Below are 22,715 nucleotides of genomic sequence, written 5' to 3' on the forward strand. Positions count from 1 at the left end.
CTCCTTCGCGGGTGAGAGGGGGTATGGATAGATAGGTAGGTAGCTTGGACCACGATGGTTGGAGGAGGTGTGGGAAGAGGCGGGGGGCTCGAATACCGAGATCCCGAGACGTGGGCGAGCGAAGCGTGAGTGAGCGAGACGGCAACTGTAGGCCGATGCAATGCGATGCGGCGACTACAAGAAACACAGCGCTACAAATCGTCGCAACCAGGTAGGTTTGTCGGAGAAGGAGAACGGAAAAGGCAATAATTAGTGAGAGGAGAGAGAGTGTGTGTGAGTGTGCGAGGGAGAGGGTGAAGGGACCACAGGCTGATCGAAACAGGAGGGGATGTCCAGGGGGGGGGGGGGTCTCTTGCTTTGGTAACAAGACCTTGTCCAAATGTCAATGTTTCTTCAGCGTCCGTCCTCGGCAGCTCGGGGCCCTTGTGTCTTACTTTCCAGGAAGGAAAGAGAAGGGGAGAAAAAAAAATTGCGACGGCAGCCACTCACGCACAATCTCTCTCACTCACCTTCCTTCCTTCCTTCCGTTCCCTCACACTTCCCATTCAGCCCAACTGCAGATGCCGCCTTGTGATGAGGAAGGATTCTGCAGTGTCGTGGGGCCCGTGCTGCTGCCCACTGATCACCCTAAGGCTGGAGCGGCTTTCGGATCACCGCGTTACTTCCCGATAGGGAATGGCTAACCTCACCTGCTTGGACCCACTCTGGCCGCTGCTCCCACTTTTGGCTGCTGTTCCAGTCCTTCTAGACAACGCATGAAAGCTTATGTAATTGTTTCCTTTCGTCTGGTTGGCTGAACCGTCGCCCTCCCCCGACACCTCGCGTCACCGACGGGGATCCCGCGGTGTGCTATGGTGAGTGCCAACACAGCTCGGTCTGATATAAGCATTTCTATGGGGTGACGCAAGTAACGGGGGCAACAACATCAAGGCCGACGCATTGTTCAAGTGTTGATGCGGCTTCATTCACGACGAACAGCATCGTGCCAGTCAGTCGTCCATCTACTGGTACTTTTCATCGTGCCGCCACATGCACGTCATAGCGCAACGTGCATGGGAATCATGGGCTTTCCTCCATCCGAATTGTGGTTCCTGTTGCGTCACTCTTTGCGGCTTGCTTGAGTCATTCACATCTTCATCCTTGGATTTTGAGCTTTGCCATCTGTACCGATACCGTCATGATATGTGACCGTCATCACAAGAAATACTTAGTCTTCCTTGACCTGCCTTCGACACGCTTCACCACCTACAACCAAGGGGAAACCAATGTGGTAACGAATATGATATTAGACTACTACTATTTTAAGTTTTCCAATTACTTAGAGCGACGCGCTCAGAGGCAAGTCTCTAGACGAGCCTCCCACCCACACCTTCTTCGGGTACTCGCTGATGACCCAGTTTTGGCTCACCGTGTCCCAGTTGCTGAGGTCGCGTCTGGTGATGTCCGCCGTGAAAGTGGCCGACTCGCCAGGCGCGATAGCAATGCGGTCAAACCCACGCAGCACCTTGACGGGATCATTCGGACCGCCGAGCGAGACGTACAACTGAGCAACCTCGTCGCCGGCAACGCCGCCCTTGTTAGTGATCGTGGCAGTCACAGTGTACAGGACATCCCAAAGTTGAGCGTTGCCGCCAGGGGCGCCCGATGCTGGGTGCTTGGGCTGGGGACCGCTCTCCAGAGCCTTGGGAGGCAGAAACTCGTCCGCCGTCTGTCCGTACGCGGGGTCGTTGGCCGACTTGCTAATGTCGCTAGTGTTGAGGTAGGGGTATATGAATTTGTAGATGTAACGGAACTCTCCGCTCGGGAAAACGTAGGTCGCCGGGTCGGTGCTGTAGTTGCCAAAGGTCGGCGCCTTCTCCGTCACGCCAGTGGTGGGCGTGTAGTCGACCGCCTCCTTGGGGGTCACGACCAAGTTGGAGTATTCAAACGTCGTGTACGAGAGACCAAATCCGAATGGGTAGACCGGGGCTGCGCCAGTGGAGGTCCCGTTGGAGCCCGAGGTCGCCCGGTCGAAGTAGCGGTAGTCGATGAAGACACCCTCGCTAAAGTCGTCTTGAGGAGCACCCTCGCCATTGTTGGGCTCGTACAGAACATCGGCGCCGTAACTCTCGCGAGTGGGGCCCCAAGTGAACGGGGATTTGCCTCCGGGGTTAACGTCTCCGTAGAGCACGTCCGTGATCGAGTTACCAGACTCCTGGCCCGGAAGGCCAGCCCAGACAATCGCCGTGATATTGGGGTTGTTCTTCATGTCAGCCAGCAACACAGGACCGACAGAGTGGATCACGACAATGGTGTTGTTGTTGACTGCAGACACGTTCTTGACCAGCTCATCTCCCCCATTCCAAAGTGTCAAGTTCTGGCGGTCGCCTTCGTTCCCACCCACGTTGATGTAGCCTTCACCGCTGTCCGCATTGACGAACACGATGGCCGTGGCGTCTGGTTGCGTGACCAGGGCCGTGGTAGCGGCAGAGTCATAGTTGCTGAGAATGCTCTCATACCGAGAACCCTCCGCAACAGCCCGGGCTTGCAGTGCCTGGTCCGGTGTGATGAGGTAGGGGTAGTTCGAGCTTCCGGATCCCCAGCCAGCGCCGAGCGTTCCTTCGTTGCAGCCACGGTCGTTGCACCCGTTGGGGCCACTGGGGTTGGGGCCGGCATCCTCTCCGATAACAGCTAGGAACTTGGGCTTCTTGAGCGGCAGGGCGCCTTCGTTCTTCAGCAGCACAGTGGCCTTGGCGGCGATCTCACGAATGAGTTTACCGTGGTCCTGGCCCCTTCGAACGTCGACATGCTGGTTGATGACTTGGACGTTCTCTTTGGCGTAGTACTGTAGCGGACCAACGGTGTCCGTCGTCCACGAGGAAAAGTTGATCTCGGGTACGTCATCCAACTTGAAGCCGACCTTAAAGAAGGCGGCCATGATGCGCATCGCCATGTCATCAAGCCGGTACTCGGGGAGCGTGCCGTTCAAGACGGCTACGGTTAGATTGGTTCCCCAGAATGTCATGCCGGAGTTGAACGCTGTGTCACCAGGCATGGACATATCGAGACCGGCAACCGCAGTAGCAACTCCAGCCTATTCAATTGTCAGTCACAAGTCATTGATTGGGAGGGGGGCGTCGTCATATGACATGAAACAAAAACGGGGATACGTACATGCTGCGCTGCCCTATGAGAAAGTTAGCTACTGAAGTCGGCATCTGACGGAAGGAAAGAGAGTATGAAAGACGGGATGGAACTGAGTAGCTATGGAACGGAGGTTGAGGGGGGAGTTATACGAGGGACTAGAGAGAATGGAAGGAAGTACTGACCAATCAGACATGATGAATCCCTGGAAACCAAGCTCGCCTTTCAGGATGCCGTTCATGAGCTTGGAGTTCTGGCAGCCATACGAGTTGTTCACCTGGTTGTATGAGCACATGAAGGAACCCACTCCAGCAGCCACTGCGTCCTGGAACGGCCACAAATACAATTCGTGGAGGGTTTTATCATCGATATTCGAGCTGATGGACTCGTTTATGGTGTAGTTATAGCCAAGTGCCTCTGGAGCTTGTCTGAAGTGCTCCTGTTCGTTGCCGATGAAATGCTTGGCGCATGCGATGGCGTGCTGCTGGATTCCCTTGACTGACTCGGCCATGGCAACGCCAGTCAGGTAAGGATCGCTGGAAAAGCCCTCCCAGTTGCGGCCGCCGGCTGGTACGCGGCCAATGGGTCCGGCAACCGGGGCCAGGACAACGTCGACGCCCTTGGCACGGTGCTCGAACCCGATAGCTTCGGCTCTGCGGTAGATCAACTCTCGGTCCCAAGTCGCGGCGACGGTCTGGCCGGAGGGGAAGACCGAGTTGTAGTCGGAGAAGCGGATGCCGACAGGGCCGTCCTGCATGCAAAGGCCGCGGAGGCCCAAACGGGGGACGGAACCAACGTTGCCGACGCAGAGATCTCCTTGCCAACTGTATATTTCCATCAGTGTGTTCCATCGTAGTTGATGCGAATCGACTCACCCGACTCCGGTCGTCAAATTGACCTTCTCGAGAAGTGTGAGCTGGGAGACAAAGTCCTTGGCCTTGGCGTAAGCATCCGTCCAGCCGTCGGCATTGGGGTCCATCCATGGTGACGGGTAGACGGGCGGCGAGTATGCGAGATCGCGCTGTAAACATTGTAAGCCAACTGAGCGGCTCGAGAGTTGTGACAGGCCAACGGCGGAGCCTGCGAGTGGAAGGAAACGCATGACTGCGGAACCGGGTTCTCTGTGTTGCTAAAGGAGAGAGACGATGCGATACGACATAGAGAGGGAAGACATCAAAATCGGGATATAACACCCCGGCGGGCCTGGCCTGCTCGCCACACACAGGCCCGACAGGAATGGGAATGTCTTGGGTTTCCAAGAAGGGCAAGGCTGGTGAGTCGCCAACGACGGCGCCACAGAGAACAAGAGACGGGTGGTCCACTGCGACAGACCGAGCAACGTACCTTGTGTAGCTGTCGTTCTGTGGTTACGGCAGCTGCAACCTGGTCAGCTGCCGCCAAAAGGGCAACAGCCAGAGTCTGTGTCCTCATCGTATGGCGTTCTCGGACAGCGTAGGCCGGTGATGAGACTGTAGGGGCAGGGCAAGATCGAGGGACAACTACAGTACGAGGTTGGCCCAGTAGGTCGATCCTAACCAGTGACGCGGCGCTCGGTAGCACTAACAAAAGGTCGTGAACAGGAAGCACTATGGTACACTCCGAAGGTCCAGACGAACGGCAGGTGCGGCTCCTTTAATGTCAACAGAAAAGTCTGGAGGATCGTCCAAACCAGGGTAGCTAGGTCCCCTCTCCAAGCAACGTGCCGAGAGGCAAGCTTCTGGGCCTGGCTCGCAGGTCTACCGGCGTTGACCCGGACTGGTCCTGATCTGATGATGCAACAAGGCTTCCCTGCTTGGAACTTGTGGGCGGATGGTGTTGCCCCACCCCACCCTAGGATGATTCCTGGGGCCAGGATACATACACTATAATAGAGATTCCGCCGCTTCCGACTAATGCGCCGGTGTGGGAGGAGCAGTACCTATCGACGTGGAGAGAGAAAAAATGGGGTGTGGGAGAAGACGAAGCGGTCAATCAAGGCAGACACACGAGAAGAGTCAGTCAGATGGTGTGGAAACAGAGGATTGTGTCGAGCCAAGACAGAGTAAGACAATGCTTGAAACATGTCCTCTTAAACTGACGGGGAGAGTGATAGTACGACGGACGAAAACAGAGGAGAAAAAAAAAAGACGTTGCCATCATGTTTCGCAGGAGCAGAAGTCAGGGACGGCCCGAGGAGGAGGAGAGACGAGGATGATGACGATGCTTTTCCGGGTCATTAACATCGTCGCAAAGGTGCAGAGTACCTAGATAGGTACATCGTAGAATGGGATCGGTACGTCATAATCAAAAAGGGGCCGATCGATGAGGGCAATGACAGGCGAGGCATTGCCCAGAAGAAGATGGGCAAAGAGCAGCCAGAGGGTCCGCCATTGGGGCCACTGGAGCCAGCTGTCACTGGAGGCTGCAGCCACGGAAGCCGTGCTGGACGTCAACGCGGGTGAAAAGAACGAGAAAATGTCGGTTAGTTGGTGGTGACTTGGAGTAGATGAAATCGGCATCAAGCGTCGGTAATGGACGAGAGGGGAACATGAGAGAAATGCGTGGGCAGAACCTTACGGAGGACGCGGGACAAAACAAGCCAAACAACGAATCGGAACGGGTGGGGAAGCGCGGGGGGGGGCCTCTTTCGCTCTTTCCCTCTTCCCCGGGACCAGGAAACAAGTTTGGGGGAGGTGGGGAGAAATGGAAGGAAGGAGAGGATCGGAGCGACCGCACACCATTACCAAGTAGGTAGGTACAGTCATGGGTCGCCCCGGACATATGGGCATTTTTGGTTCTAGGCTGCAGATCGAAATTAGAGTCTACCCCACAGCCTCCCCTTCACGTCGATGTGTACAAATAGTGTGGTAGGTAACGTACATGTGCGGATACGTTCGATATAATACCGGTAGTACGTCGCTTAGGGCAAGGCCGTCCTACCCAGTATATCATTGTCCGTCATGCAATTGGCACGTCCCATATCACGGAAATACCTACATACCGGTAGTACGACGTCGATGCAACGGGCGACTCGAACATGAACTCTAAAATCGTGCCTGAGTCGGGCCCCCTTTTCGCCACGTTTCTCGATTGACCGTCTCATCTCCCAGCTTCATGCTTAATTGCCGGTTAGATCATTGACTAATCCTTCATCTGAAAGAAGAAACAATCCAGGCAAAAAAAAAAAAAAAAACATGACTTGCCGCAGACTGGCTAGCAGATGTAGGCGCTACCTTACTTGTGTATTCCGTACGATGCAGTTCAATCGTTAATGAAAGTCACTTTCACCCCGCTGGGAATGAGTGTACATGACGCCACGTCCGGCTCCGCCCCCATGACCAACACATGCATCCCCCGCCTTTTGCCCAGGCTGACACTCTCACCCAAAATTCTCCACACACACACTCACAAACACACACGGCACACACATACGCTGTGCAAGTATGGATACGGTTTAGTTTCTCCATCGTCGCTACCCCTCATCCTTCCCCGCATGTCGTCCCGCTAATTGATCAATCTAGGCTGGCTTCTCGCTTCTCTCCCCCTTCCCTTTTTTTTTTTCTTTCTTTCTTTCTCGGACAGGTGCTCTTCCTCAGGTATATATTGCTTGTTATCGTCCCTTCCATCCTAACGTGCAGACAGCCAGGATGAGACAGGGAAGGGATCAGTATCAGAAATTGATGGCAATAGCCAGGATGGAGAGGCATTGTTGACAAGAATAAACAAGAAAACGACGAGGAAAAAAGCAAGTAACCCAGTTCCCCATCAAGGTTCATCTACCATACCTAGGCTCATCTTAGGCCCTCAAACTAGTGCAAATAAGCATGAACTTACCGACCCAATGCCAAGGGGTGGAGTTCCCGACTCTTTCGGCCCGTTTACAGCTGTGATATCTTTTTGTCAGGGCGAGAGGTGACGGGATCCTCTCTTTACGATCATTAGGTCATGTGTTTACCTTGTCTAGCGCATGCTGGCAACATAGACACAGGCAACGTTCCGCCTGCACTTAACCACGTGAGAGGCGGTCTCACTTATGGGTTCGTACGTTCTTGTTTGCCACGAAATCTGTCCCAAGTCGGGACGTCGCTACGTGTGTGGCTGCGTTTGTTGACAAGGCGCAAAAGAAGCTTGCAGTAACCGCTATAGACTGTCTACCTACGTAATAGTTCAGACTGTCGCCGTAAGATCCGCCCTGGACGAATCAACGCCACAGGCACAACCGTTGCACGACGCCAATGCCGAGGTTGCGTACCCTAGTTCTCAACGACTAGCACCACCCGGACGATGCACGATGTAGAACCAGATTACGCCCTAGACCAGGTCATGCTTCCCACGGGCTCCACGATCCCCGCAACTCGAAGAAACGGCCCGAAGACAGATCCATCGTGCCCTTTTCACCGGGCCTGTTTCCCGAAACTTGCCATGCCATCCTTTCGCGGGCTCTTAGTAGAGACCAGGGACGATTCTCCAACGCACAATCTTCTTGTACTCCTCCCAGTCCTCGCCGTATTTACGTGAACACTTCTCGTCGTCGCGGCGATCACGGTGAATCAGCAACACGGCGAAGTAGACAATGTAAAAGTACGTGATGGGGATCGCCCATCCCCGCGCGGCACCCTGGATAACCTCGCGCCCATCGGCCATCTTGAAGGCACCTTCGAGTCCGGCTTCGGCGTATCCCGTGCCGGCAGAAACGATCGTGTAGCCGGCCATGCCGGTGGGCAGGCAGTAAGGCCACGATTGCAGCCAATCGCCGAGGTAGTTGATGTGTCGCGCGACCCCCCACCAGCCCGAGACGAGGAGGCGAGTTCCCGCCTTCGTTTCCATGTACTTGAGATGGGACACACTGGGGTCGTCGGGGTTGTTGCGGAATGCGTTCTTTTGGCTGTTGGACAGACGAAAGATGGAGAAGCCAACGCCGATGGCCCCAACAATGCCGGCCATTTCCAAGGGGCTCAGAGAGTTGGGGTACACAGCCAAGTAGCGTGTCTGCAGCGAGTAGACGAACGGCACCCAGACGAGATCGCCGAAAGCGAGCATGAAACCAAAGCCATCCGTGGTGATGTCGATGGTGGTCAAGATCGCGGGCTCATTCCACCAGCAGTCAATCACATACGCAAGCTGAACTGCCGAGGTGAAGATGATGCTGTTGGTAACAAAGCCATAGGTCCGGTACTGCTTGGCCATCCATGCAAAGTTCAACAGAGCCCAGCCCAGCAGGCCAGGTCGAACTTCCATCCACTCTTTGATATCGATTTCGCCGAGAATGGGAAGCGTAACGCGGGGGTTGAGCTCCCGTCCGATGTAGAAGTCGTAAACCATATTGCCCGTGTGTCCGCCAGCAGCGAGTTCGCGTAGCTGCATGTTGTTCGGCTTCACGCTGAAGCTCCGTACGTACACGAAAATGGCCAGGGCATATGCGATGAGGATATTGGCGGTGACGACTTGTACGTAGTTATCGATGATGAAGGTCCAAAGGGGGAACTCGGCGCCCTGGGCAATGGTGCCGGCGAGGCAGACGGTCAAGATGAACATGCTGGAGGCAAAGGCTGCGCCGGTTAGTGACGTTTAACACGACAAAGACCCCAGAACCGCTTACAGTTGCAGCGGTACTTGAGACGACCACCGGAAGCAAGCTCAACACCATCGACCTCGGCTCCAGGGAGTATGCGGTAGAGGAGCGCATTGAAAAGATAGTATCCCAAGACGGCAACGGTGACCTTGACGCTTCCCAGGCCCCAAATGCCCTCCTCGGGCCATCCGACCTCACGCTTCAGTTGGTCGAGTTTCAGGGTTGAGGGGCTCAGCAGGGACGGCGCGGGACAGCCGGAGACATCGTTACAGCTGAAGATGAAGAGGTAGACGAGGATCGGGAGTCCGAAAGAGATGAAGAAGGCGCCGATGCTGCCAGAGCATGTTAGCTTGAGGTAGTGATGCTGAGATTCGAGGCCCGATTTACTTACGGTCCACCGAATTCGTAACCATGCGGCTTTTGAGCCAGAGTTTTTTTGGACTTGGACGCCATGTTGATCTGCCCCTGTCGCGGGTGTACAGGATTCGGTCAACAAAAGAAAGCTTCGGATGGAGTTTCGCGTTGTGATCGGTGCTAGCGTTGGTGCTATTGTCGAAGGCGAAGATTCTTCAAGATTGAGTAGAATGTATTTGTACCCCACAACGCCAGTCAACGGTCGGTAAGAATGCGACAGTGAAGCTCTCGAAGAGTGTTGCGCGCCGGGGCTGTGGTGTTCCGAGTGGTCCCATGTGCCTGATTCGATGACGCTGGGAAAACTTTAATGCTCTCATTGGGGCGCGCCGAATCCGACACCACGCTTTCCCCTCGGGGGGTGGTTCCACCGAGGAAACAGCTCTCGGAAAGGAATGTGTAATTGTCGGATGACAGCCCACAAAGCATGCCAGGCGGTCCGGAAGCTGGAACCGAAGGTGCTCTTCATTGAACTTTATTGGCATTGACTATCCAACAAGAGCGACACTTGATTGTATTCAAAATCATTGGCCATTTCAATGTCGAAACCGAATCCTTCCCGTCTGAGGCCTGCAAGGAGCGTACAGGGTGCCGAAAGTTGAGCCAATTACTCCGTACGGTAGAGATGACACGCTGACTAAGATAGACGAAACCAGCAACGGTCACGTGGCACGTATAAGTGGATCCTCCTCTTGGGTGCCCTGCGTCCGGCGGCGCTGCAAGGACGTTCCATCCACCAATTAATGCCCACACTCTGGTCAATCCCGCCGTTCCCTGCATCCAAAAGCTAACGAATGATTTCGACCAAAGTACACTAGCATTTCTGACATTTTGCATCTTGACACATTCTCCCCCCCCCACCTGGACTTCGACTGCATTTCCCTTGCTCGATACTCTCATACAGTGTGTGGTTCTCGCATCTGTCTCTTCATTGCGGTTTTCCAGACCTCGCACTTCTTCAACTGATGCCATAGAAGCCCGCCGGACCGACCTCCCCGCGCTCCCGAGGCGCTTCCCAACGTCGCGATCGAACGCTCATTTCAACGGATCCCGATCCACATTGCGGCGAAACATAAGCATGCACTTCCCGCATTCCTCAAGGCTTGTTCTGCTTCTCGCAGCTGCGACAGCTCGCGCCGCTGATACCTCAGCTTCTTCAACGACCACGAGCGCCCCGGCATGCACTGCAGCATCCAAGAGCGGCGCCGGAGCCTTCTACGACTTGCGACCCGACATCGCCGTCAAGCCTGAAGAGGGAAAATCGTCAAAGGGGATCATCACTGCAGACTACCACGCTAGAGGCTGGGATTATAACCGGAACTTTACCCTCAATATCTGTGCCCCTGTCATTGAACCCCTCGATGATGTGGAGGGGCTGACAAAGGCCGAAGCCAAGAATGTCAGCGCGTACTACACGTACAAGGGGGAGACCTACTCGATAGGGTGCGTATCGAGTGGTGCGAATCACAAATGACTGGGAGCTAACGAGCACAACTCAAAGGTCATCGTCTATGGACGTCCAAACTCGAGGGCGTATACTTGTGCTCCAATACAAAAACGGCTCGCCCTGCGACAAGAGCAAATCCAAGCGATCTCAGGTCCACGCCGATGCTTCCTACAACAAGTACGCCGACGACGACGATGACGAAGCTACACCTCTTAAATATTTCAACAACAGCGAAAAGAAAGTTTCCGTGGCCAAGGACGACGCGGATTCGAACCCCCGTCGCAAGTCCGCCACAATCTCCTTCCATTGCGATACCGAGCAGGTCGGTGGAGCTGCTCATATCTCCTTTGTCGGCTCCGACCCAGATGACTGCGCATACTTCTTCGAGGCTCGTTCGCAGCACGCTTGTCCGCGGGCTGAGCCCCACCAGCCGGGCAGCGTCGGTCCCGGGGGCGTTTTTGCCATCATCTTCGTCATTGCCGTCATGGTCTACTTTGGCGGTGGTGTCTTTTACCAAAGAACCGTCGCGCACGCCCGAGGTTGGCGCCAGCTCCCAAATTACAGTTTGTGGGCTGGGATCTGGAGTTTTGTCAGTGTAAGTTGTTTACCTGTACCCGCCACGTCTTAAGCCTCCTCTAATTACAGCCTACAGGACAACTTCATCATCGCAACCTCTTCGTGCGCGCAACTTCTGCCTGGGAGGCGGGGTTACCGCCACCTGTCTGGCTCCCCCAGTAGAGCGCGCAATCGTGAGGACGAGAACAGATTGATAGACCAGCTCGATGAGGAATGGGATGATTAGACAGTCAAACGGACTTTAGCTCAAGAATTGTAGATTAAACTTGTTCCATCAATCACAGACTGTGTATTGGAGCTGCGGAATATTCTTCGGGAATGTAAATGAGTCACAGGCAACCATCTAGATACCCACTAACATGTATAAACGATTCATGAAATTCAACAAGACGATCCATCTGATAAGCGCGCATAGCGCCCATCATCACTACCCAGGAAAATACGGGGTATAGAATCTAGAGTCCTGCTTGAAGTCGCGTAGCGAAATCTTTTACAGTCGTGATCAGGTCCCCATCCTGAGCAAGTCCTAAGCTGAGCGCTTTTGAAACGTCGAAAAAGGCCGGCCAACTTTCCACAATTGCCTCGATCTGGGGGTTCCTCTCCTCTCTGACCAAGCTTCGTGCTTCTTTACCCCCGATAGTCTCCAAGGCATCCAGGATATCAGCAACCGTAACGGTGACTCCCGGAAGGTTGACGACCCTGGACCGTCCAAATTGGTCACGGTGAATGTCCTTGACCGCCACCAAGTTGCCCACCACCGTCCTCGGCGAACACACCCACATGGCCAGCTCCGGCCGCACAGGCAAGACGTTCTCCTCGTCCTTGAGCGACTCCCTCACGATGCCGGATGCAAAAGACGAGGCCGCGGCGCTCGGCGCCCCAGGCCGCGCGATGATGGTCGGCAGCCGCACGATGCGCCCGTCCAGGAGCCCGCGACGCGAGTAGTCCCCGAGCAGCGTCTCTATCATGAGCTTCTGCACGCCGTACGAGGACTGCGGTGTCGTGAACGTCGACTCGGTGTTGACCTGCCCCGACGCCGCGGGCCCGTAGACGGCCAGGGAGCTGGGGAAGATGACGACAGTGCCGCGGTGCGGAGAGGTCTCCTGACGGAGCGCGTCAAGAACGAAACGGTGACTGTCGAGGTTGACGCGGAGGCCGAGGTCAAGATTCGCCTCGGCGCCGCCGGACATGATGCCATGGAGGAGATAGATCGCGTTGAAGCGGGAGTGATGCGCGAGGAGGGACGCAACTGCCTCGGGGGAAGTGAGGTCTGTTTGCACAGCTGTTACGCGGGATGCATGGGCGATGGATCCTGGTGGGATGCGCGGCGTCGTGATGTCTGTTGCCGTGAGATGGATCGAGGGGGAAGAGAGGAGGAGGGCGGTGATCAGCTCCTGGCCTATGAAGCCGGCAGCACCCGTGATGAGGATATGGTTTGCTTCAGATGCCATTCTGAAAGAAACCATAGGCGATGTGATGAGGCTGCGTGTGGTTATAGTCGTTACGCATATAATTGTTATTAATTTCTTGGGTTTGGATAGTGATTTGTCTATTTCCTTGGCTCGTAGAGAGAGTCTGAGCGGACAACGTTCAGATGACAATTCGCAATTCTCAAGGTATTGCAAATATCGAATATTGCTACAATAACCCTGCGCTCTCCGCTGGTACTCTTGTAAGCTTCTAGAGCAATGCTTTAAAGCGTCCATCACAGCACAAGCAGGCAGCTCTAATTGAGCCGTTATGTTAGCCAATTCTGGCTGTAGACTGAGATCTCCACACCGGGGAGAAGTCCGGCAGTGGTAGCCTGCCCCACAATATCTACGGCCCCGCGCGGCATGCTTCGTTGGCCTACCAGCAATGCTCTGTGGGGGCCGGACATGTCTCCGAGTGCCATACTAGCATGCTTTGATCATCTCAATCGAATATCCAGCGACCCACGGATTTCCATCGGCAAAGCGGCCCAGGTCTGGACACTTCGTGACCAAGAAGCTCGTGGGAATTCAAACCTGGGAAAGTTACACCGGATGAGTTGAGACCAGCGCAGGGTGGGTTGGCTCCGAAGACTCAAGTATGATTTAGCAACAAAAAGGGCTTATTATGATTCATTTTCAAGTCAGTATCCATTTTGAACAACAATAAAATTAACGGTTTGTTCTGAAAAAGATTCCATATCCCAAGTGTAGTTGTACAACATGGGGATATTAACGAAATAAACACAGGGCTTCTAGGGAATAATAACGGTGAGAACAAACTTCGTTGCCGCTATGCACTGCGATTGAATCTCGGAGTCAATCGAACTCTCATGTAGCCCTCTTGACCTTTTGTTGGATAGGTGCTCAAGTATCGGCATCCCTCCGTTTTGTCGAGGCTTTCGTCCCACACTGAAATATTAAAGTTGTACACGATAAGTGCGACTGTTTTGCGTAGAACCCTGTGCGCAATACTGGTTATGGTAAGTCGGTAAGCCAACTCACTAAATGCATTGTGAAAAAAACATACTGCTGTCCTAGACATGTTCTTGTGCCAGTGCCAAACGTGACGGAATGACTTTTAGTTGCCTTTGCTTGCTGACTGTACCCAAGCCACCTTTCGGGCTTGAAGGCATTCGGCTCGGGGAATAGTTTAGCGTCGTGCTCAAGCAAGCTCAATGTGAAGCTTATGCTGGCCTGCCACGTATTAGAATAGTTTGCACCATAAAAGCAGGTGAGATGCTTTACCATCGCAGGTATCATTGTACCCTGATAATTGACTGGTTGTTTGCTTTGTCTTGGTTGTCGATGCCAACTCGGTGAACTCAACCGAGTTGACTCCTTGCATACTGCGTCCTAGTGTTGCGATGGTGAGAAATTGCCATATGGATCGCGAAAGATGGTACGTACAAGATATCTTAGTTGTACCGATTTGGGATCTCTCCACACTCTATATCCGTACAATCCGAGGTCCAGTGTATCGAGTTCAGCCCGAATCTTCTTCACACATTCTGGATTTTTGATAAGATGGTGGAGAACAAAAGTCAGGTTGCTTAGAAGTGATTCGTTGCCGATAAAGATTGCCTGGGACGACTCATGAATGGTGTGAGTCTCGTTGCCAACCTCGCTGAAAATACGAGCCAAAACACCCTGATGACTATTTTCACTATCCCAGGATTTGACTATGGGCTTAACATGTGAACCGATCAACTAGAATTCATGTCAGAAAACGAAGATAAGAGTGGTTGTACTTCCTGGCTAAGGATGTCTTACAGAATCCAACCATCCAAGGGGCGAGTAGCGCCGGAGAGCAGGAACATAGTCAAAGATGAGTTTGACGGGAGGCATACACCTGAGGACTGTGGCAAGGTCGATGGCGCTGAAAGCTCGCGTGGAATCGTGAATGGCTTTCAAGTCAAAAGCTTTGAGGCACCCGTAGTCCTCTTCAGTCAGGTACGAGATCATAACATCGTTGGTGAAAGCCCAGAGGAGGTATGTCATATTGACGACTTGGCTGTTCACTGCAGCATCCGTGAGGCGCGAATGCAGGGATTCGAGGTGTCTGTCCAGAGTGGGAACGAACTCGGCGAGGGTCTGCCCAGAGAAGATTGGGCGCATGCCCGCTGCTCTCCTCGAGTGCTTGGTCGCGCTGGCCAGGCCACCCAGGAGTTTACCGAGAAGACCGTAATAGTTATCGCACTTTAAAAGGTCTGCGCGCTTGTGATGCTCTAAGCAAAACTGATGATCAATGAAATGGAGTTCGTTTGGTCCGATCCTAACGACAGGCCCTGGGATAGAGTATCAGGCATGCGGTGCAACAAATATGGTATCAAGAAAATAGACCATACCATATTTCTCGTGAAGTGAGACCAGATTTTCAAGCCAGTCATTCTTGACAAGGACATGATAAGCCTCGTAGAGTTTTGTGATGCCGGCAATTCGTGGCCCAGGAAACTTCGCTAGGGGGGAGAGAAACGCCCGCCAGACGTACTTGGCGATAAGGCAAAGAGCGATCGAGCATACCAACCTGATCATGAGGTTTCTAAGACACAAAATTGTCTGGGAAGAGAGAAACCAGGTCATGACGAGTGCGATAGAGGGGCTGGTTTGCGTCCTGTAGTCTTTGGGAAACCAGATGCGTCGTCGAGGAAGAGAACGCAAACCTTTATATATCAGTTATTGAGCTCTTTAGAGGATTGAATGGCCACGTAGTTTAACGCACCATTCGCAGAACGATACAGCTATTGCTGCAAACGGCATGAAGCTCGTCCAAATCAGCTTACTTACAATTGGATCTGCAACCCTTGCAGCAACAATATGCCTGCGCCATCCTAAATCGACCCCAACTGGTTCGGCTTGAAGAACTTCTGTAATCGAAGCTGGATGTTGGTGTAGGGTAGTGCAGCAGAACTGGCTGAAGCTCACACGTAGGCTGTAGCCAAGCTGCAGGCAAAGATGCCTACCCTTTCGGTGTTTGTAGTCTAGAAGCGGTATTTGTTACCTAGGAGTTTTACTTCCGCCTTGTCGGCTGGTCCCATGGGCCGTCTCACTTGCGTGATGGGGCCGTCTTACTTGCGTGATCGGGCCGGCTTACTTGCGTGATGCCAGGCTTTTGGGACGGTTGCAGAGTTGCAACGAGGCGTAGCTATGGCCCCCAACGGCCCCCGACCAGAACCACCCAATGCCTCTGGTTTTTATTTGTAACCGGAAGCGCGCTTACCTTGCAGCTAGCGGCTGCCAAGTGGATGCCTGAAAAGTGACGAAAACTCCGTGAAGCTCCCAATCGTCATTGCAGCCTGGTCATCTTCTGATTTGAGGTGGGGAGAGTGAGACTTGGCAGGATGAGCTGGACGAGTTATCCAACCGGAAATTGGCAAATAAAAAGTAATAGAATATCAAGAGAATGTCTCAAGAAAATCTCATACAGGCCAGCAGTTCCGTTATCTTTAACTCCCAACGCAATGGACGTCGATCATATCATACGATGAACTAAGCCTAGCGTGAGAACGAGGTGTCCGATCCACTGCTGCTCTAACATAATGTGAAGATCAACCTCCTCATTCGCTCAAACACCGCCACTCGGCAAAGTATGTCCCCCTTGCTTTCCAAAGATCAGCTTATCCAGTATTGGCATCGCAAAGTCCCCCGGCACGATTTAGCCAGGTATGACAAGCTTCAGTGTATCTCAAAGGAAGATCGCGCACAAATGTCGATGAAATCGGGTTTTGAACCGCAAATTAACTTTGGAGTATGTTTCAAAGTCCCGCTTAGCACAACTTCGTCGAGGACTCGTCCATGTAAGGCCATGTTAGACTTTTTGTTTCAGCAAATAAATTCAAACCCTCTCCAGAACTCTGTAGCCTACCTTTCGCTGCCTCACACCATCTCCTTTGGCCAACCAATCATAACTCTTTGGCTGCTCTCCAAAAGATCGCAGAACGCCATTAGATTAACGACGGGCAGATCAGAGGGGCCAGTTCGGCAAGGCCAGCCGGCAAGCAGGGAGTCATTCTGTACTCATGAGCTGAATAATCGGGGCTGGCCATACATACCCAGGGACCTTTGACCATCGGTCTGCTGAGTTCAAGCTGGGTCGCACCATTAATCGGTTGTGTTCCACCGACTGGGAGGCAACGCCAAACTCGTTCTTTGCAGCAAAGGCTACAGCAAACGCGTGAGCCAAATTGACAAGCTGCGGGTTCATAAGCTGCCTTGAGTCAGATGATTGTTGTGAAATGTCTTTGCTTCTGAGAATTTTTCTGTGTATGTGCACAATGCTGCCAAGGGAAGATACTCGAAGTTTCCATCTCTTGTCCAAGTATCAACATCATTCAAAGCGTCAAGCGGCAGCCGTCTGATTCACCGTAGTCAAGAGTTTCAGGGTCATGCTATTCTTGTAGTGTCGTCTGGACAGGCTTGCCAGACAGGTGAATACCTATGTGGTGCCGATTATTCTGGTCTTTGTAGACTCAACGCTATTGCAAAAGCATTTATAACAGCATCAGTACTTGGGATGTATATTTCACCGCAATTCATATACAAGGAGAACGTTAGTGTGTATAGCCAGATTTCGCCAGAATTTCCAGCTCGCCATCCAGCTTGAAGAGTTTACCGGAACACCGTGTACAACGAGCTTACCTATCCTTGCAATTTAATGATTGTCGGTCGCTCCACTCCTTAATATGCCGGCAAGGGCTGCCTTTCCTAGTGGTGAAACTTCGCTCTCGAGCCGTGAAGACAGTATCCGTTGATTTGTGGGGTTTGAAGACTTTTCTTCTCGGGATAATTGATACATGTACAGACGTGGTCACATTCAGGCTACGGTTACTGAGCCGAAGTATTCACAACCGGGAATTTTGCAGCCTAGCGACGATGGAATTACAAGTTGCAACTTGCTCTGTACTTAAGCATCGCATGTTAACAAAAATGGCCGCAACTCTCTGCTATGGCTAGAGAATCTGTAGCTTGATGGGGCCGTCCTATCAGCGTGATAGGTTGATGACCAGCCACCCGGCACCATGCCGTGAACCACGTATAGTCGACAACATATGTCGTCACTCTGGATACTTAACTCAAAAGGTATAATTGTGGGGTTTCTGATTGCCTCTTTGGTCTACAATGAGATCAAGGCTCCAGGAGAAAGGATGAATGGCATCATGACCGAAGTTTAGCTCATGATCGGAGCAAGGTTGTCACAGGGTGTATTAAGAGACCCTAACTTCACAACGTATTATTCGGTGACTTCCTTTCTAATGAACATCAGCTGGCACTAAGACATGACCGAGAAACTTTGCGAGAACTTTACAGGCCGGTTTGCCAAGGAAGTCTATCTGAGGTCAGGCAACCCGGCCGAATGGACTGGTTTTCATTGGTAAACCCAAATATCCTTCCATTTAGGGCTAGGTTGATTTCAACCTCAATTTCCCCGTAGTGAGAAACAACTCTGGCTTGAACACTGGAAAAAGAGATACTATGATTGCAACACAGCGTCATTTAGTGGATATGGGCGTGAAGGACACAGTGGTACAGCACTTGCCTTTCATCGCAGTGTAAGAATCGAGAGAGGCATGCTCACCTGTTTCCTGTACTATCCTTAAGCCATTCAGATGGATTTGTTCTCATCTGATGCTTCTGTCTTTCCTGAAACACAAGAAAGCTGCTTCCGTCTACGGACTTTTCAAAACACTCGTTACGGCCGACTTGAACAAGAGCCCGAGATATCATTAGTCAGGTCCCAAAGTCTCGAACAACCCATTTATCTCCACGCGGGATGGGCACTGGTAAGTCTCATCCCATGTGGTATATTATATTGGCAGTGGAGCTCCAAGAAACATGATACCTTTCTTTAATAGCACCAAAACAGTACGAATACGATCAATTTAGAAACTTGTCGTTTTATATCCCAGTCTAAGAAGCTCCTTCTTCTTGTCTTCAATGCCCTTGGCCTCGAGATATCCACGAGAGCCTCGTAATTGCGCCTTTTTTTAGTGTATCGAGGGCTAGGTGGCCTATTGCGATGGTGGTGGTGGTGATGGTGGTGGTGGTGGTGGTGGGTAGATGGTGAAAGGTATTCTGCTTTTTTTTCTTTTTTTTTTTTGGAACCCGGGTGGTTGGATACCAACGAAACAAGGTCTCTTTCTATGTCAAATATAGCTTTTACCGGACGGATAACACGTCTCATGAATCATAGCATACTAACAATCAGGCGAAGTCAAAAGGTCACTAAACAGCAAACAACTCGTCAACACATATTGCTTCCAAGTTATAGCGCGCTTCATGAGTTCCGTTGCAAGATTCTGCCAGCTCCGTGGAAGCATAGATTTTTGCTGGCAAGAGAGTCGGCGATCCAAGCAAATCTCCCCTCAACGCTGTACGCAGATGCTATCCGCTCACTGATTTGCAACTATTGATGGGTATAGTCGTATTCGCAAGTATAATTGGGCGCATTGATGGTTCAAGCATAATAGAACAATCACGTACTTCTAGTACAAATAGAAAAAAAAGGAAAAAAAAGGGGGGGAGGATGACGGAAAACAACTAGCCATTTGGAGAGTTAATTAACTATGTTGATATGTAGGAGTACAAAACTTAAGTCAGCTCGAAGCTGGATAATGAGTGATTAAGTAATCGAGTTGTCATGTACCTGGATTTGAAGGCCTTTCCACAGGCGTGCTCAATGTCATGTGAAATACTAGCTTGATAATCAATGTTTGTACAATGACATGATTATACTTGTGCTCCAGCACGTCATGTAAGATCTGACCATCGTGATTATGAGCCAAACAAACATGACAACATGATCGGCAAGCACTCACAGCTCATCGCTGTTTTACCTTTGTTCACATAGAAGGGGTTTGAGTTCAAATTGGACATTGGGAAGCGGCATGGAGCACAAGATCATGGCCGAGGGCTGTAGCCACTATCAACGAGGCTGGGAACGTCAGCCAAGCAACGACTCAAGGTGAACAGCACCAAAACGATACCAAGCCGACTTGTACCGCAGATGTTAGCGTTCCGAAGATCCGCATGATTCATCTTGACTGCCTAGCAGGGTGGCCGAAGGAGTGGGTATTTTCCTTGTAGAACCGGCCTTTGTATTAACCATCTGGCATTATATCGGGGCTTCGTGGATGACGGTCTATCAAATACGCCGACAAGACTCAGAAACCGGCGTCGTGTGGCTTAAAGAGTTCCTTGCATTCCCTGGTGGCGACAGAAAATGGGCATGGGGGGGCGGGGGGCGTGAACGGGCTGGCCGTCTGTTTTGTCTCGCCAGGACGGCGTTTGCTCCCTGTGGCGACTGTCAAACAGGTCATGTACAAACTGAACCGGCAAGGCGACAGAGCTACCTGCGAAGACTCTGAGGGCAAGTTCAAGACACGGCTCTCCGGTTTCGACAAGGACTCATACGGCCAGAGCCGCATGTGCCCCAAGGTACAAGTGGTTTGCCGTCCCGTGAAATGGGACCGTTCAGCCATGCGTGAGTCAAGAGAAAGGGGGAAACTTGGTACATGCCGTCCTGCTGCAAGAAAGCCATATCCGCCGCCGCAGTTGCTCAGCAGAAGAAAAAGAAAGAAAAAAAGCAAATCACCGGCACATCTGCGGCTTGTTCCGGAGAGATATAAGCAAAATGTTTGATTTCCCCGAACTAACCGGCAGAATTTCTTCCCGCCACCCTTTTCCCAAGAAGTCGACTCAAGCCAGCCACGCAAGTAGGTACCGCTGTTTGGATACCAAGCGGGAGAGTGTTGATCCAATCAAACCAAGCACACACATCTCGCCAGAAAAGGGGTATGGTGTGACCGTATGATTCAGCACACTCACAGAGAGGGTGGAGAATACTTGCCTCGGTTTCCAGAACGTGGGCTCCTAACCTGGTCCGAGTCTTCTCATTTTACGGCGGGCGATCTAGGCTCGATCCATCAAGATGATCTAATTGGCATCGAGATCACCCAAGTGACAGAATCTGCCTACCACGCCGTATCTCCGCCCATTTATCATTACTCATAGCAGCATGGCGGGTGTTCGCGGCATGTGGCCTGAGCTCGCCATCGACCACCCCGGGCGTTGCAGATCCGGCTCTCAATTTGGGAATCTTGGGATTTCGCTGCCGTGAGCCACCGTTACATGGAACTTGAGCGCCAACCGGTCCGGAATTATGAAAAAGGTCTTATCCATGGAGGCACTGGACCGTTGTGACGTAGTCGGTTTTCTGCAGCCAGGAGCAAGTGACTTTCCATGCTGCCGTGACCACTCGACCCGCACCCTCATTGGCACGCAAGGCCGTTAAGCAGTCCCTGCAACTCACCTATCTTTTGCTCGTCGCAGCTGAAGCAACCTTGTGCAGATCGAGCGACCCGCATGAGGAGTCGGCATAGGTACCCCTGCCGCTGTCCCACTTCATGTCGATAGGCCAGCTACTTGGGCAGAGTCTCGCATTCCGCAAGGTTGAAGATGGGAAGTCATTGCAGGGATGGGGGGAAAGCTGCGGCCGCGGACGGGAACGGACGGCCCGGCCACACTGTAGCGTATGCGTGGCGTGGTTGCTTTTGATGATTAGTAGTCAGCTCATCCCTACGCAAGCGTTCGAGCTTGAGAACCTGTGTACCAAACACCCGACTTTTCAGTCAGCACGAACAGTGACGTTGTGTGAGAATGAGCTTTATTACTTCGGCCACCAGGGGCCCCGGCTTCGCCCACGAGCTCGCTTGATTTGAAGTGGCTCAGTACTCTGCCGATGTGAGGAAACCCAGAGTGCCTTGTTGTGAGCTGCAGGCAAGAGGCTTTCTGTATGGGCAACGTCCTGGTGTTCAACTCCCATTAGGCCCGACGGTTTTTCACCTTTTCACCTGAGAAAGTCTACCGGTGGATCGACTTCATTCCCGAATCGCCTCCGCAGCCTGCAAACCGAAAGACGAATCTCATTTCGGCTTCTTCTTTACGAAGTGAAAATGACAAGTCAGTATTCCAACCGAGTCTGCCCCTCATCCGTGCAATGCCTGCTGCCTGCCAAGGCCCTGAACCTCGCATCACCTTTGGGTTTGGCCCCTTTGCCTGCTAGATGCATGGGACAGAGAGATAAACATGCCGGACTTCCCACATGCAGGTAGGTAGGGAATAGGAATGGATTTCGCCGTCTTGCAGCCATCTCAACCCCACCCATGCAAGTTCTCCGCCACCCTTGTCGCATCTTGACCACTCCCAGTCGGAAAGTCGGTGGTACTGCTGGCCTCTCCACCGGCCCGGAAGAACCACCCGTTCCCAAAAGAAGTGCTGGGTCCAATCTCGACTCTTCCACGGCCCGGGAAACGGAAGACCTACAATCCTGGCCCGTGAGAGATTAGCAAAAAGTGGCCTAGTTGGAGATGGGTTTGGTTGGGCCTTTTGCCGTCTTACACGTGGGTTTGTTGTCTCTTTCAACTGTCGAATGTGTGGATCCTACTCGTGGCATTCGAGATCCGAACCACCTGCTTTCATGATGCTTAGATGCATACTTGATACGGACTCCATGGTATTGGACAGGGAACTCTTCATGGTGGCCTGACGCCGCATCTCTCCACTGTTTACTATTGGCTGGTCTGAATCTTGGGACAGATTGGCATCGAGACTTCTGACCGATTGCCGCCCGCACATCTGTTTCCCATCATCAGATAGGCAGTGTGCACTGCCTCCCCACAGCATCGCCCGCAAACCATGCAAAACATACACAGTGTGCATAGGACATTGCTAATCAACACGCCGCCGGACCTGGCCCGCCACGCAGTCGAGCCCCGACCAACTGTCGAACCGTCGCCGGGCTTGCCAGGTCCAGGTAGTAGGGTCTCTTTCTGCATGAGCCCGGTCTTGTTTTGCCAGAGGCGGCCCAAAGCCTAAAGGTCCGGGATTAGAACACTCAGCATCTGGGACCGGCGAACGGCAGAATGCCAGGTCTGCCACCCGCGCGCTGGCGTCAAACGCCGTTCGATACGCAGGTGCTGGTCCCTTACGACACCGCGGAGAACGGGTCTGCCATCTTCATCTTTCCACCTTTACCATCAACAGTAAACGCTTGCCGCTAGAGTCCACCTGGGCCGGAGGGTAGCCGGGATTAGCATGGAACGTATCTCTGATCTAGGTAAGACCTCGCTTGAAGAACAGG

The 22,715-nt window shown here is 52.6% G+C and overlaps 5 protein-coding genes across 5 annotated transcripts; 1 reads left to right on the forward strand and 4 right to left on the reverse strand.

Moving 5' to 3' along the window:
• Positions 1-820: 820 nt before the first annotated feature.
• On the reverse strand, positions 821-4,435 carry LY79DRAFT_562715 (glycosyl hydrolase family 3 N terminal domain-containing protein). The gene is made up of 4 exons (XM_060558498.1): positions 3,999-4,435; positions 3,309-3,947; positions 3,154-3,166; positions 821-3,073 (listed from the first exon to the last, which is right to left on the reverse strand). Exons 1-4 carry the CDS (start codon positions 4,223-4,225, stop codon positions 1,319-1,321), a joined length of 2,634 nt encoding a protein of 877 aa, XP_060411135.1. The 5' UTR covers positions 4,226-4,435; the 3' UTR covers positions 821-1,318.
• A 2,621-nt stretch (positions 4,436-7,056) lies between these two features.
• Positions 7,057-9,338, reverse strand: LY79DRAFT_318659 (ergosterol biosynthesis ERG4/ERG24 family protein). Its single transcript, XM_060552388.1, has 3 exons — positions 9,066-9,338; positions 8,702-9,006; positions 7,057-8,651 (listed from the first exon to the last, which is right to left on the reverse strand). Exons 1-3 carry the CDS (start codon positions 9,125-9,127, stop codon positions 7,546-7,548), a joined length of 1,473 nt encoding a protein of 490 aa, XP_060411136.1. The 5' UTR covers positions 9,128-9,338; the 3' UTR covers positions 7,057-7,545.
• A 525-nt stretch (positions 9,339-9,863) lies between these two features.
• LY79DRAFT_318646 (mannose-6-phosphate receptor binding domain-containing protein) lies at positions 9,864-11,449 on the forward strand. The gene is made up of 3 exons (XM_060552387.1): positions 9,864-10,528; positions 10,587-11,127; positions 11,185-11,449. The coding sequence occupies exons 1-3, from the start codon at positions 10,164-10,166 to the stop codon at positions 11,332-11,334; spliced, it is 1,056 nt and encodes a 351-aa protein (XP_060411137.1). The 5' UTR covers positions 9,864-10,163; the 3' UTR covers positions 11,335-11,449.
• A 114-nt stretch (positions 11,450-11,563) lies between these two features.
• On the reverse strand, positions 11,564-12,559 carry LY79DRAFT_672110 (NAD-dependent epimerase/dehydratase; the record flags this gene model as incomplete). The annotated part of the gene is made up of 1 exon (XM_060564006.1): positions 11,564-12,559. One exon carries the CDS (start codon positions 12,557-12,559, stop codon positions 11,564-11,566), a length of 996 nt encoding a protein of 331 aa, XP_060411138.1.
• An 811-nt stretch (positions 12,560-13,370) lies between these two features.
• On the reverse strand, positions 13,371-15,160 carry LY79DRAFT_592497 (cytochrome P450; the record flags this gene model as incomplete). The annotated part of the gene is made up of 6 exons (XM_060561428.1): positions 13,371-13,551; positions 13,608-13,774; positions 13,826-13,933; positions 13,988-14,287; positions 14,351-14,865; positions 14,926-15,160. The coding sequence occupies 6 exons, from the start codon at positions 15,158-15,160 to the stop codon at positions 13,371-13,373; spliced, it is 1,506 nt and encodes a 501-aa protein (XP_060411139.1).
• Positions 15,161-22,715: the final 7,555 nt, after the last annotated feature.

The sequence above is a fragment of the Colletotrichum navitas genome, assembly GCF_030913465.1.
Source record: "Colletotrichum navitas strain CBS 125086 chromosome Unknown LY79scaffold_59, whole genome shotgun sequence".
Classification (NCBI taxonomy): domain Eukaryota; kingdom Fungi; phylum Ascomycota; class Sordariomycetes; order Glomerellales; family Glomerellaceae; genus Colletotrichum; species Colletotrichum navitas.